At 61.0% G+C, this 13138-nt stretch overlaps 2 protein-coding genes across 2 annotated transcripts; both read left to right on the forward strand.

The window, feature by feature from the left end:
* On the forward strand, window positions 1-3100 carry LOC133747564 (sialic acid-binding Ig-like lectin 14). The gene is made up of 7 exons (XM_062175894.1): window positions 1-33; window positions 830-916; window positions 972-1344; window positions 1530-1808; window positions 2180-2227; window positions 2635-2892; window positions 2961-3100. Exons 1-7 carry the CDS (start codon window positions 1-3, stop codon window positions 3098-3100), a joined length of 1218 nt encoding a protein of 405 aa, XP_062031878.1.
* Window positions 3101-7028: 3928 nt separating this feature from the next.
* On the forward strand, window positions 7029-9464 carry LOC133747565 (sialic acid-binding Ig-like lectin 14). The gene is made up of 6 exons (XM_062175895.1): window positions 7029-7065; window positions 7138-7521; window positions 7707-7985; window positions 8848-9105; window positions 9174-9309; window positions 9431-9464. Exons 1-6 carry the CDS (start codon window positions 7029-7031, stop codon window positions 9462-9464), a joined length of 1128 nt encoding a protein of 375 aa, XP_062031879.1.
* Window positions 9465-13138: the final 3674 nt, after the last annotated feature.

The following is a 13138-nucleotide window of genomic DNA, read 5'->3' on the forward strand; positions in this document are numbered from 1 at the left end:
ATGTCTGCAGACACCCACGGCCGAGGTCTGCGGGTGGGTGATGGCCACGGCCTTTATCCCTGATGGTTGACCTTGACTGCTCAGTCACCAGGGGAAGACGTAGCCTTTGTCTGCCCGTCGTCACACTGGGGAAGACGTTCTGAAGTCTCTCTTACAAAGGAGAAGCCGGATCATGGGATTTCCCGGCACACTCCGTGGACTCCACGAGGTTGGGCCCTAAGGACAGAGCTCCACGGTGGCCGCTGGTTCCGGTCACCTTGGGGAACCCCGCTGGGTGGGGTAACGCCTCCCTTGGGGCAGCCCATCCCGAGTGGGTCTGAGCTTCACGGCTGGCACACAGGACCCCCGGGCCACAAGGACCCACGTGGGCCGTGCGCTGGCCCCGGTCACCGAGGACAGAGGCCCTCACCTCCATGACACTCAGGCTGCAGACGCCCTGCTTCCAGCCAGCTGGGACTGCTGCTCAGGACTCCAAGGTCCGGCTTCTTCCCAGCGCTCGGGCTCCTCCCTGGATGGGGGCCATGGAGCTGCCCCCTCGCCCCCGTCCCGGGACTGGCCCTCGTGTCTCCTCCCACCTGTGTCCTCCCCTTGGGGACGTCACTCTGATCTGAACATGACCTGGCTTCTCCCGCCCCAGGGACCCCGAATCTCCACCTGCAGTGTCTCTGGGGGTGGGAGGACGGCTGGAGTCAGATGACCCCCGCCTCACTCGCTGTCCCACGTGGGGCCCAGTTCCCCTTTGGTGGAGGCCACAGCTCTTGCTCAGACCCTGGTTTCCTGTCGAGCTGCCTTGGCCGCACCCCACATTCCGGGCACTTCCTTCCCTCAGTGGGTCCTGGACCGCGACTCTATGCTGCCCCTGCTGCTGCTGCCCCTGCTGTGGGGGGGTGAGTGGCCGGGGGAGGGGGAGGCACAGGTGGGAACCGGGCTGTGGCTGAGCCTCTCTGTCCCCCTGCACAGGGTCCCTGCAGGAGCCTCCAGGGTACGAGCTCCAGGTGCAGCAGTCGGTGACGGTGCAGGAGGGGCTGTGTGTCTCCGTGCCCTGCTCCTTCTCCTACCCCACGCCCTCCTGGGGTTCCTCCAGCCCAGTCTACATCTTCTGGTTCCGGGATGGGGACAACATTTACGATGATGAACCTGTGGCCACAAACGATCCACGACGGCCAGTGAAGACGGAGGCCCAGGGCCGATTCCACGTCTCCAGCGACCTCAGGACTCCCAACTGTTCCCTGAGCATCAGAGACGCCAGGAGGGGGGACACAGGGTGGTACTTCTTCCGCGTAGAGACAGGACACAATGTCAAATACAACTACCCTGAAAGGAAGCTGAATGTGCGTGTGACAGGTATGGCAGGGACCCTGGGAGAGGATGGGGATGTGGCCACCCCATAGTAGGTCAGGGACAGGGTGGGTTGGTCTGCTTAGAAGGGATGTGGGGGCAGGACCCAGCCTTGGGCCCGAGGCCCGGGTCGCTCTCAGGGTCACCCTGGACCCCCACCCTGGGGCCCCAGCACCTGCCTCTCTGCCCAGCCCTAACCGAGAAGCCTCACGTCCACCTCCCGGCACCCCTGGAGTCCGGCCGCCCCACACAGCTGACCTGCAGCCTGCCGGGCTCCTGCCCCGGGGGGAGACCGCTCTCCTTCTCATGGGCTGGGGAGGCCCTTGGCTCTCAGGACCCTGGGACGCTGCGCTCCCCACTGCTCACCTTCACGCCGAGGCCCCAGGACCATGGCACCAGCCTCACCTGTCGGGTGAACCTCCAAGGAGCTCGGGTGACCACGGAGAGAACCGTCCAGTTCAATGTCTCCTGTGAGTGCTGGGGCGGGGGGAACGGCTGGGCTCCCAAGGATGGTGGGAGTGGGGTGTGTGCATGTGTGTGAGTGTGTGTGAGTGTGTACATGTCTGTGTGCATGTGTGTACATGTGTGTGTGCATGTGTGTGTTGGTGCTTGTTTGTGGGTGTGAGAGTGTGTGCAGGTATGCATGTGTGCATATGTGTGACCGTGTGCATGTGTGTAGGAGACAGAGACAACGCTAACCTACCAAGCTTCCGTGTGGATCTGAGCCGGGGGGTTTGCGGGTGTGGCGTGGGTCGGCAGACCCCAGTTCTTCCTTGGGTTCCTCCCGGGTCCACGCCCCGCCCACCCTCACCTCTGAAGCAGGGCCCTATCCCCCCGGCAGATGGTCTGCAGAACTTCACCATCAGGGTCTTCCTGGGAAACAGCACAGGTAGAGAAACCCTCTGCTCTCTGGGCTGTGCTAGGGCCCCTGCAGGAGCCCCTCCCTCCCTCCCTGCCCCACCCAGCCGCTCACCATGGTCCTGCATTGGCAGAGGCAGCCGGAGGTTCAGCTGCTTCCTCCCCTCCTCGCCCTCCCCTGCCCTGCAGATCTCATTTCAAACCTGCTGAGCGCCCCTGGCTTCAGCGTCCAGCCCATCCCAGCCATCGCCAGAGCACAGGCCAGCAGAGTTAAGTCCAGGCACCCTGGGCTCAGCCTGCAGGCCTCTCTCCTCCTCCTCCTCCTCCTCCTCCTCCTCCTCCTCCTCCTCCTCCTCTCACTGCCCCTCCTCTCCTGTGGTTCAGTGGCAGGAGCCACTTCTGCTCCCCAGCCCTGCTCTCTCCACTTCTCTCTTGTAGCCCCAAGGACCCTGAGCAATGGCACCTCACTGCCTGTCCTCAGGGGCCAGTCCCTGCGCCTGGTGTGCGTGGCCGACAGCAACCCCGCTGCCCTGCTGAGCTGGTCCAGGAAGGGCAACGCCACGAGTCTCCCCCGGGGCTCGGCGTCTGCGATCCTGGAGCTGCCCAACGTAGGGACTGCTGACACAGGAGAATTCACCTGCTGGGCTCAGCACGAGCTGGGCTCCCAACACCTCTCCTTGAGCCTCTCTGTGCAGAGTGAGTGTCAGGGCGGGGTGGGAGGGGCCGGGGCCGGGGGCAGACCCTCAGCCTCTCCCTTTCCCCAGCAAGTCCCTCTGCCTGCACGTGTGAGCCCGAGAAGCAGGAGGGCTCCTGGCCCCTGGTCCTCACCCTCATCAGGGGCTTCCTCATGGGGGCTGGCTTCCTCCTCACCTATGGCCTCACCTGGATCTACTACTCCAGGTGAACCGCCCGGCTGCCCTGCCTGCCCTGCCTGATCTGCCTGCCCCGCCCTCCCCTGCCCTGCCTGCCTGGGGTTGGGAGCTAACGTGGCCGACTCTGATCCCAGGCTCCTGTCCGTCCTGTAGGTGCGGAGCCCCCTCCGTCTCAGCTCAGCACTGACAGGAGGACGGGAGCTCAGAGCCACAGACACAGGGATGGCACTGTCAGTTTCTCCCTGGAGACCCTCCCACCCCTGCTGCTCCACCCCCACCCCTACTTCACCCGACAATCCCCACTGGTCCTGCCCCACCCCACCCCAAGCTTCAGCTCCCACCCCTCTCCCCTCCCCACTTGGACCTCAGCGCCCAGTTACCCAGAGTTGCCTTGTTGACAGCTGAGTCTCCGGTCTCCCTGGCCCCTCCTGGATACCCCCGGGTACACGGTGTGGTCAGGGCCACAGCATTATGTTCCAGCTCAAGACCCTACCAGGGGCAGCGCTGTGCTGTGGCAGGCTCAGCCTCCACCTGTGGTGCCGGCATCCATCATGGGCGCCGGTTCACGTCCCGGCTGCTCCTCTTCTGATCCATCTTTGTGCTGGGCCTCGGAAAGCAGTGCAGGATAGCCCAAGAGCTTTGTCCCTGACCTGTGTAGGAGACGCGGAGGAAGCTCCTGGCTCCTGGCTTCAGATCAGCGCAGCTCTCTCTCTCTCTCTCTCTCTCTCTCTCTCTCTCTCTGTGTGTGTGTGTGTGTGTGTGTGGCTTTCTCTGTATCTGCCTCTCAAATACATAAATAAATAAAGGAAGTTTGAAACATGCTTCAACACGTATGATCTAAGGACACAGGCTAAGGGAATGAGGAATCTGTGACTCTGCCCGCATGACATGTGCAGTGCAGTCAGACCCCGGGGAAGAGGGAGGGACGGTGACCTGGGGAGGATGGGGTTGGGGTCCTGGGTGCTGAGTTTTCCTGGTTGGGAGGAGAAGAAGCTCCTGGGACAGATGTGGTGATGGCTGCACAGCAAGGGAATGGATTTAACGCCACTGACCACGTCAGCCCACCCTGGGGCTGTCGCTGTCCCCAGTCCTCTTCTCCTTTCATTTTGTTTTCGTACGAAGCAGGCCAGCGTCTCCTAGACCGGAACGGGAACATTTCCTATTTCACAGTACATACCAGGCGGGATCCAATACTGGTTTTGGTTCAGATTTCTCTGTGCCCAGAAAGGCGCTGGCTGTCTGGTGTTAACCACGGCGGAGATCCCACATCTGGGCAGACGGAGCTGACCCACAGCGAGTTTCCATCGCTAGGGTGGAGTAGAGCCCTGCACGCTCAGGACACTGTCCCAGCTGGAGTTCCGTCTTCTCTCGGGCCGGCTTCCTCCTGTGCTCACAGTGCCCGGGAACCCGGCTCCACGGGGTCCCGTGCTCACCAGGGCAGACACCAAGAGCCCTGTGGCGCTGGGCGGGGGCACTGAGCGCATCCTCACCTTCCCGCGTTCTAACTTGGAGTGGAGCTGCCTGCCGGGATGGAGCCTCCTCGTAAGCCAGGGGCATGGATGCGTCCAAAGTCGCCATGGCCACTCTGTGTCTGAGGTCCACCTGAGGGAGGAGTGGTGTTGGGGGTGGGTGTGGTCTGCGAGGTTAAGACGGTGCTGGGGTCTCCACCCCACACCTGAGCTCCTGGCTTCCCGCTCCGGCTGCATCCTGATCCAGCCCCTGCTAACGTGCCCCCGGGAGGCAGCCGCGATGGCCCAGGGCTCGGGTCACTGCCGCCCACACGGGAGACCCAGATGGAGTTCTGAGCTCCTGGCTATGGAGAGCATCTGAGGGGGCACACACACACGGCAGCTCTCTCTCTCTGTCCCGCTGCCTTTCAAACAAGATATGAAAATAACAAGGATTTAAAAGTAATATGGCTTTGGGAGAAACACACATACAACCACACACACCTCTGTAAGATAAATCCACGTTCATGGAATGCTCTTTATTTGGATTTTTTTTCACTTTTATTAGGTGGGGCCTTGTGCCCCGGGGTGGCCCAGCCTGGCCTCTTTGCTACCCTGGGGGCTGAGCTTCCCTGCTACAGGCTGTGGGGAAACCTGTCCTGTCTGTCTGTCTGTCCCTTGTGGCTTCTGGTTGCCACCACCCCTCTCCTCACCCACCCCCTGCGTTTCTCCCTCCCTACCCTAAGGATTTGCTTATTCACCTGGCCCAAGGGAAATAGCACCAGGAGGTCTTGGCCCCCAACACACACGCCTGAGACTGGCTGGCCCACCCAGAGGAGGGCCCTGCTGTGTCACAGCCACGGGGGCCTGGCACGGGGGCTCAGCTACTTTCCATCTGGAGCCGCGGCTCTGCCATGAGAAGCACATCTGCGGTGTTCAAGGTGGCCGCCTCGAGGGGCCATGAACCCTGGGGTGCGGGAGACCCTGGCTGGGGCCAGTGAAGACTGACAGGGTGCGCGGGTCACCTGTGATGGGAAGCTCCACCCCCCAGTGCCGAGGTGACAGGGAAGTGGGTGCAGGGCCACTGGGATGAGCATCAAGGTTGTGACAACAGAGGGAGCGAGCAGGGACCCAGCCGTGAGCTCCCAAAGACAGGAAGGGGACGGTGGCCGAAGAGCACGGTGCAGTGTTGAGTGTGAGTGTGTGAGTGTGTGAGGGTCTGTGAATGTGTGAGGGTCTGTGAGTGTGTGTGTGTGTGAGTGTGTGAGGGTCTATGAGTGTGTGTGAGTGTTTGAGGGTCTGTGAGTGTGTGAGAGTGTGAGTGTGTGTGTGTGAATGTGTCTGAGGGTGTGAGTATGGGAGTGAGTGTATCTGTGTGTTAGTATGTGAATATGTGTGAGTGTCTTATTGTGAGTCTGCATGTGTGGGTGTGAGTGTGTGTAGTGGGGGTGGGAGGGGGCATGGGAGGATGAAAAGAGTAAGAGCTGACAACAAGGAGGGGGCGCTCACTAAACCCAATGAGGATTCTGCCGCCATCGGACTAGGCTGTGAGGAGTCTGCCGCCATCGGACTAGGCTGTGCGGAGTCCTCCGCCATCGGACTAGGCTGTGAGGAGTCTGCCACCATCGGACTAGCCTGTGAGGAGTCTGCCACCTTCGGATTAGGCTGTGAGGATTCTGCTGCCATTGGACTAGGCTGTGAGGAGTCTGCCGCCATCGGACTAGGCTGTGAGGAGTCTGCCGCCATCGGACTAGGCTGTGAGGAGTCTGCTGCCATTGGACTAGGCTGTGAGGAGTCTGCCACCATCGGACTAGGCTGTGAGGAGTCCGCCGCCATCGGACTAGGCTGTGAGGAGTCTGCCGCCATCGGACTAGGCTATGAGGAGTCTGCTGCCATCGGACTAGGCTGTGCGGAGTCTGCCACCTTCGGACTAGGATGTGAAGAGTCTGCCACCTTCGGACTAGGCTGTGAGGATTCTGTCGCCATCGGACTAGCCTGTGAGGAGTCTGCCACCATCAGACTAGGCTGTGAGGAGTCTGCCACCATCAGACTAGGCTGTGAGGAGTCTGCCACCATCGAACTGGGATGTGAGGAGTCTGCCACCTTCGGACTCGGCTGTGAGGAGTCTTCCGTCATCAGACTAGGATGTGTGGAGTCTGCCACCATTGGACTAGACTATGAGGAGTCTGCCGCCATCGGACTAGGCTGTGAGGAGTCTTCCGTCATCAGACTAGGATGTGAGGAGTCTGCTGCCATCAGACTAGGATGTGTGGAGTCTGCCGCCATTGGACGAGACTATGAGGAGTCTGCCGCCATCAGACTAGGCTGTGAGGAGTCTGCTCCCAACATACGAGGCTGGCCCAGGCACCGAGATGGCGAGGTGAGTGCTCTGACCAAGTTCCCCTTTGGTGACGCCACAGCTCTAGCTCAGCCCCTGGCTTCCTGTCCAGCTGCCTGGGCCACACCACGCTCCAGGCATTTCTGCCCACAGTGGGTGCTGGACCGCGACTCCATGCTGCCCCTGCTGCTACTGTCCCTGCTGTGGGGGGGTGAGTGGCTGGGGGAGGGGGAGGCACAGGTGGGGCCGGGCTGTGGCTGAGCCTCTGTGTCCCCCTGCACAGGGTCCCTGCAGGAGGCTCCAGGGTACGAGCTCCAGGTGCAGCAGTCGGTGATGGTGCAGGAGGGGCTGTGTGTCTCCGTGCCCTGCTCCTTCTCCCACCCCACGCCCTCCCGGGTTTCCTCCGGCCGAGTCTACATCTTCTGGTTCCGGGATGGGGACAACATTTACAATGATGCTCCTGTGGCCACAAACCATCCACAACGGCCAGTGAAGACGGAGGCCCAGGGCCGATTCCACGTCTCCAGTGACCTCAGGACTCCCAACTGTTCCCTGAGCATCAGAGACGCCAGCAGGGGGGACACAGGGTGGTACTTCTTCCACGTGAGGACAGGAGACGATGTCAGATACAGCTACACTGAAACGAAGCTGAATGTGCGTGTGACAGGTATGACAGGGGCCCCGGGAGAGCACGGGGACGTGGCCACCCCATAGTAGGTCAGGGACAGGGTGGGCTGGGCTGCTGAGAAGGGGTGTGGGGGCAGGACCAAGCCTAGGGCCCCAAGCCCGGGTCTCTCTCAGGGTCGCCCTGGTCCCACCACTCCGGAGCCCCATACCTGCCTCTCTGCCCAGCCCTGACCGAGAAGCCTCACGTCCACCTCCCGGCGCCCCTGGAGTCCGGCCGCCCCACACAGCTGACCTGCAGCCTGCCGGGCTCCTGCCCCAGGGGGAGACCGCTCTCCTTCTCCTGGGCTGGGGAGGCCCTTGGCTCTCGGGACCCCGGGACACTGCGCTCCCCACTGCTCACCTTCACGCCGAGGCCCCAGGACCATGGCACCAGCCTCACCTGTCGGGTGAACCTCCAAGGAGCTCGGGTGACCATGGAGAGAACCATCCAGCTCAATGTCTCCTGTGAGTGCTGGGACGGGGGGACGGCTGGGCCCCCAAGGGCGGTGAGAGTGGAATGTGTGCATGTGTGTGAGTATGTGCATGTGTGTGAGTGTGTACATGTGTGTGCATGTGTGTGAGTGTGTGTGAGTGTGTACATGTGTGTGTGCATGTGTGTGCATGTGTGTGTTGGTGCTTGTTTGTGGGTGTGAGAGTGTGTGCAGGTATGCATGTGTGCATATGTGTGACCGTGTGCATGTGTGTAGGAGACAGAGACAACGCTAACCTACCAAAGCTTCCGTGTGGATCTGAGCCTGGGGAGTGCGGGGGTGGTGTGGGTCAGCAGACCCCAGTTCTTCCTTGGGTTCCTCCCGGGTCCACGCCCCGCCCACCCTCACCTCTGAAGCAGGGCCCTATCCCCCCAGCAGATGCTCTGCAGAACTTCACCGTCAGGGTCTTCCTGGGAACAGCACAGGTAGAGAAACCCTCTGCTCTCTGGGCTGTGCTGGGGCCCCTGCAGGAGCCCCTCCCTCCCTCCCTGCCCCACCCAGCCGCTCACCATGGTCCTGCATTGGCAGAGGCAGCCGGAGGTTCAGCTGCTTCCTCCCCTCCTCGCCCTCCCCTGCCCTGCTTTATCTCATTTCAAACCTGCTGAGCGCCCCTGGCTTCAGCGTCCAGCCCATCCCAGCCATTGCCAGAGCACAGGCCAGCAGAGTTAAGTCCAGGCACCCTGGGCTCAGCCTGCAGGCCTCCCTCCTCCTCCTCCTCCTCCTCCTCCTCCTCCTCCTCCTCCTCCTCCTCCTCTCACTGCCCCTCCTCTCCTGTGGTTCAATGGCAGGAGCCACTTCTGCTCCCCAGCCCTGCTCTCTCCACTTCTCTCTCGCAGCCCCAAGGACCCTGAGCAATGGCACCTCACTGCCTGTCCTCAGGGGCCAGTCCCTGCGCCTGGTGTGCGTGGCCGACAGCAACCCCGCTGCCCTGCTGAGCTGGTCCAGGAAGGGCAACGCTGCGAGTCCCCCCCGGGGCTCGGCGTCTGCGGTCCTGGAGCTGCCCAAGGTGGGGGCTGCCGACGCAGGAGAATTCACCTGCTGGGCTCAGCACGAGCTGGGCTCCCAACACCTCTCCTTGAGCCTCTCTGTGCAGAGTGAGTGTCAGGGCGGGGTGGGAGGGGCCGGGGCCAGGGGCGGACCCTCAGCCTCTCCCTTTCCCCAGCAAGTCCCTCTGCCTGCACGTGTGAGCCCGAGAAGCAGGAGGGCTCCTGGCCCCTGGTCCTCACCCTCATCAGGGGCTCCCTCATGGGGGCTGGCTTCCTCCTCACCTATGGCCTCACCTGGATCTACTACTCCAGGTGAACCGCCCTGCCTGCCCTGCTGCCCTGCCTGCCCCGCCCTCCCCTGCCCTGCCCTGCCTGCCTGGGGTTGGGAGCTAACGTGCCCGACTCTGATCCCAGGCTCCTGTCCGCCCTGTAGGTGCGGAGCCCCCTCCGTCTCAGCTCAGCACTGACAGGAGGATGGGAGCTCAGAGCCACAGACACAGGGACGGCACTGTCAGTCTCTCCCTGGAGACCCTCCCACCCCTGCTGCTCCACCCCCACCCCTACTTCACCCGACAATCCCCACTGGTCCTGCCCCACCCCACCCCAAGCTTCAGCTCCCACCCCTCTCCCCTCCCCACTTGGACCTCAGCGCCCCATTACCCAGAGTTGCCTTGTTGACAGCTGAGTCTCTGGTCTCCCTGGCCCCTCCTGGATACCCCCGGGTACACGGTGTGGTCAGGGCCACAGCATTATGTTCCAGCTCAAGACCCTACCAGGGGCAGCGCTGTGCTGTGGCAGGCTCAGCCTCCAGCTGTGGTGCCGGCATCCATCATGGGCGCCGGCTCACGTCCCGGCTGCTCCTCTTCTGATCCATCTTTGTGCTGGGCCTGGGAAAGCAGTGCAGGATGGCCCAAGAGCTTTGTCTCTGCACCTGCGTAGGAGACGCGGAGAAAGCTCCTGGCTCCTGGCTTCAGATCAACTCAGCTCTGCCCGTTTCGGCCATTTTGGGAGAGAACCAACAGATGGAAGACCTTTCTGTGTGTGTCTCTCTCGTTCTCCTCTCTCTCTCTTTCTCTCTCTTTCTGCGTGTGTGTGTGTGTGTGTCAGTATATAACTATGTCTCTCAAAACATACATAAATAAATAAAGGAAGTTTGAAACATGCTTCAACACGTATGATCTAAGACAACAGGCTAAGGGAATGAGGAATCTGTGACTCTGCCCGCATGACATGTGCAGTGCAGTCAGACCCCGGGGAAGAGGGAGGGACGGTGACCTGGGGAGGATGGGGTTGGGGTCCTGGGTGCTGAGTTTTCCTGGTTGGGAGGAGAAGAAGCTCCTGGGACAGATGTGGTGATGGCTGCACAACAAGGGAATGGATTTAACGCCACTGACCACGTCCTGCAGGATGCCTGAAATGATAAAAGAGTTTGAGATTTATTATTTAGGGGCCGGCACTGTGGCGTAGTGGGAGAAGCCGTCCCCTGCAAGCCGGCAGCCAATGTGGGCGCTGGGTCAAGACCAGGCTGCTTCACCTCGGGTCAGCTCTCTGCTATGACCTGAGAGAGCAGCAGAAGATGGCCCAAGTGCTTGGAGCCCTGCCCCTTCGTGGGAGACCCGGAGGAAGCTCCTGGCTCCTGGCTTCAGATCAGCGCAGCTCTGGCCATTGCAGACATTTGGGGTGTGAACCAGCGGGTGGAAGACCTCTCTCTCTCTCTCTCTCTCTCTCTCTCTCTCTCTCTGCCTATCCTTCTCTCTCTGTTTAACTTGGACTTTCAAATGGATAAATCAATCTTTTTTAAAAATGAGAGACAGAGAGAGAGAGAGAGAGAGAGAGAGAGAGAGAGAGGTCTTCCAACCGCTGGTTCACTACCTAGAAATAGCCAGGGCTGGGTCAGGCTGAAACCAGGAGTCAGCAGCTTCTTCCAGGTCTCCCACATGGCTGAGGGGCCCAAGCACTTGGACCATCTTCTGCTACATTTCCTAAGCCATACCAGAGAGCTGGATTGAAAGAGGAGCAGCCGGGACTCGAACCAGCACCCAAGTAGGATGCAGACATCCCGGGTGACGGCTTTACTGCTATGCCACAACACTGGTCCCTGAAATCATAAATTTTAGTAAAGCATTTTACAGACACTGGTAGTAAATCACACAGAAATGGGAGCTGGGGCTCACATTCAACGGAAGCCCCATCGCGGGGAGAGACTGCAGAGCCTGGGCCACTCCTGTCCCCCGGGAGCCCTGAGAGATCCTGCCAGGGACCTCCTGCCCCAGTGCTCACAGGAACACCCAGACCCTGGGGCTGTCGCTGTCCCCAGTCCTCTTCTCCTTTCATTTTGTTTTCGTACGAAGCAGGCCAGCGTCTCCTAGACCGGAACGGGAACATTTCCTATTTCACAGTACAAACCAGGCGGGATCCAATCCTGTTTTTGGTTCAGATTTCTCTGTGCCCAGAAAGGCGCTGGCTGTCTGCTGTTAACCACGGCGGAGATCCCACATCTGGGCAGACGGAGCTGACCCACAGCGAGTTTCCATCGCTAGGATGGAGTAGAGCCCTGCACGCTCAGGACACTGTCCCATCTGGAGTTCCGTCTTCTCTCGGGCCGGCTTCCTCCTGTGCTCACAGTGCCCGGGAACCCGGCTCCACGGGGTCCCGTGCTCACCAGGGCAGACACCAAGAGCCCTGTGGTGCTGGGCGGGGGGTACTGAGCGCATCCTCACCTTCCCGCGTTCTAACTTGGAGTGGAGCTGCCTGCCGGGATGGAGCCTCCTCGTAAGCCAGGGGCATGGATGCGTCCAAAGTCGCCAAGGCCACTCTGTGTCTGAGGTCCACCCGAGGGAGGAGTGGTGTTGGGGGTGGGTGTGGTCTGCGGGGTTAAGACGGTGCTGGGGTCTCCACCCCACACCTGAGCTCCTGGCTTCCCGCTCCGGCTGCATCCTGATCCAGCCCCTGCTGACGTGCCCCCAGGAGGCAGCCGCCATGGCCCAGGGCTCGGGTCACTGCCGCCCACACGGGAGACCCGGATGGAGTTCTGAGCTCCTGGCTGTGTTGGGCATCTGAGGGGGCACACGCACACGGCAGCTCTCTGTCTCTGTCCCGCTGCCTTTCAAACAAGATATGAAAATAACAAGGATTTAAAAGTAATGTGGCTTTGGGAGAAACACACATGCAACCACACACACCTCTGTAAGATAAATCCACGTTCATGGAATGCTCTTTATTTGGATTTTTTTTTCACTATTCTAGGCAGGGCCTTGTGCCCCGGGGTGGCCCAGCCTGGCCTCTTTGCTACCCTGGGGGCTGAGCTTCCCTGCTACAGGCTGTGGGGAAACCTGTCCTGTCTGTCTGTCTGTCTGTCCCTCGTGGCTTCTGGTTGCCACCGCCCCTCTCCCCACCCACCCTCTGTGTTTCTCCCTCCCTACCCTAAGGATTTGCTTATTCACCAGGCCCAAGGGAAATAGCGCCAGGAGGTCTTGGCCCCCAACACACACGCCTGAGCCTGGCTGGCCCACCCAGAGGAGGGCCCTGCTGTGTCACAGCCACGGGGGCCTGGCGCGGGGGCTCAGCGCTTTCCATCCGGAGCCGCGGCTCTGCCATGAGAAGCACGTGCCGCGGTGTTCAAGGTGGCCGCCTCGAGGGGCCATGAACCCTGGGGTGCGGGAGACCCTGGCTGGGGCCAATGAAGACTGACAGGGTGCGCGGGTCACGTCTGTGATGGGAAGCTCCACCCCCCAGTGCCGAGGTGACAGGGAAGTGGGTGCAGGGCCACTGGGATGAGCATCAAGGTTGTGACAACAGAGGAAGCGAGCAGGGACCCAGCCGTGAGCTCCCAAAGACAGGAAGGGGACGGTGGCCGAAGAGCACAGTGCAGTGTGTGAGTGTGTGTGTGTGAGTGTGTGAGGGTCTGTGAGTGTGTGAGGGTCTGTGAGTGTGAGTGTGTGTGTGTAAATGTGTCTGAGGGTGTAGTATGGGAGTGAGTGTATCTGTGTGTTACTATGTGAATATGTGTGAGTGTCTTATTGTGAGTCTGCATGTGTGGGTGTGAGTGTGTGTAGTGGGGGTGGGAGGGGGCATGGGAGGATGAAAAGAGTAAGAGCTGACAACAAGGAGGGGGCGCTCACTAAACCCAATGAGGATTCTG

Source organism: Lepus europaeus, chromosome 19 (genome assembly GCF_033115175.1).
Source record: "Lepus europaeus isolate LE1 chromosome 19, mLepTim1.pri, whole genome shotgun sequence".
Taxonomy (NCBI): Eukaryota; Metazoa; Chordata; class Mammalia; order Lagomorpha; family Leporidae; genus Lepus; species Lepus europaeus.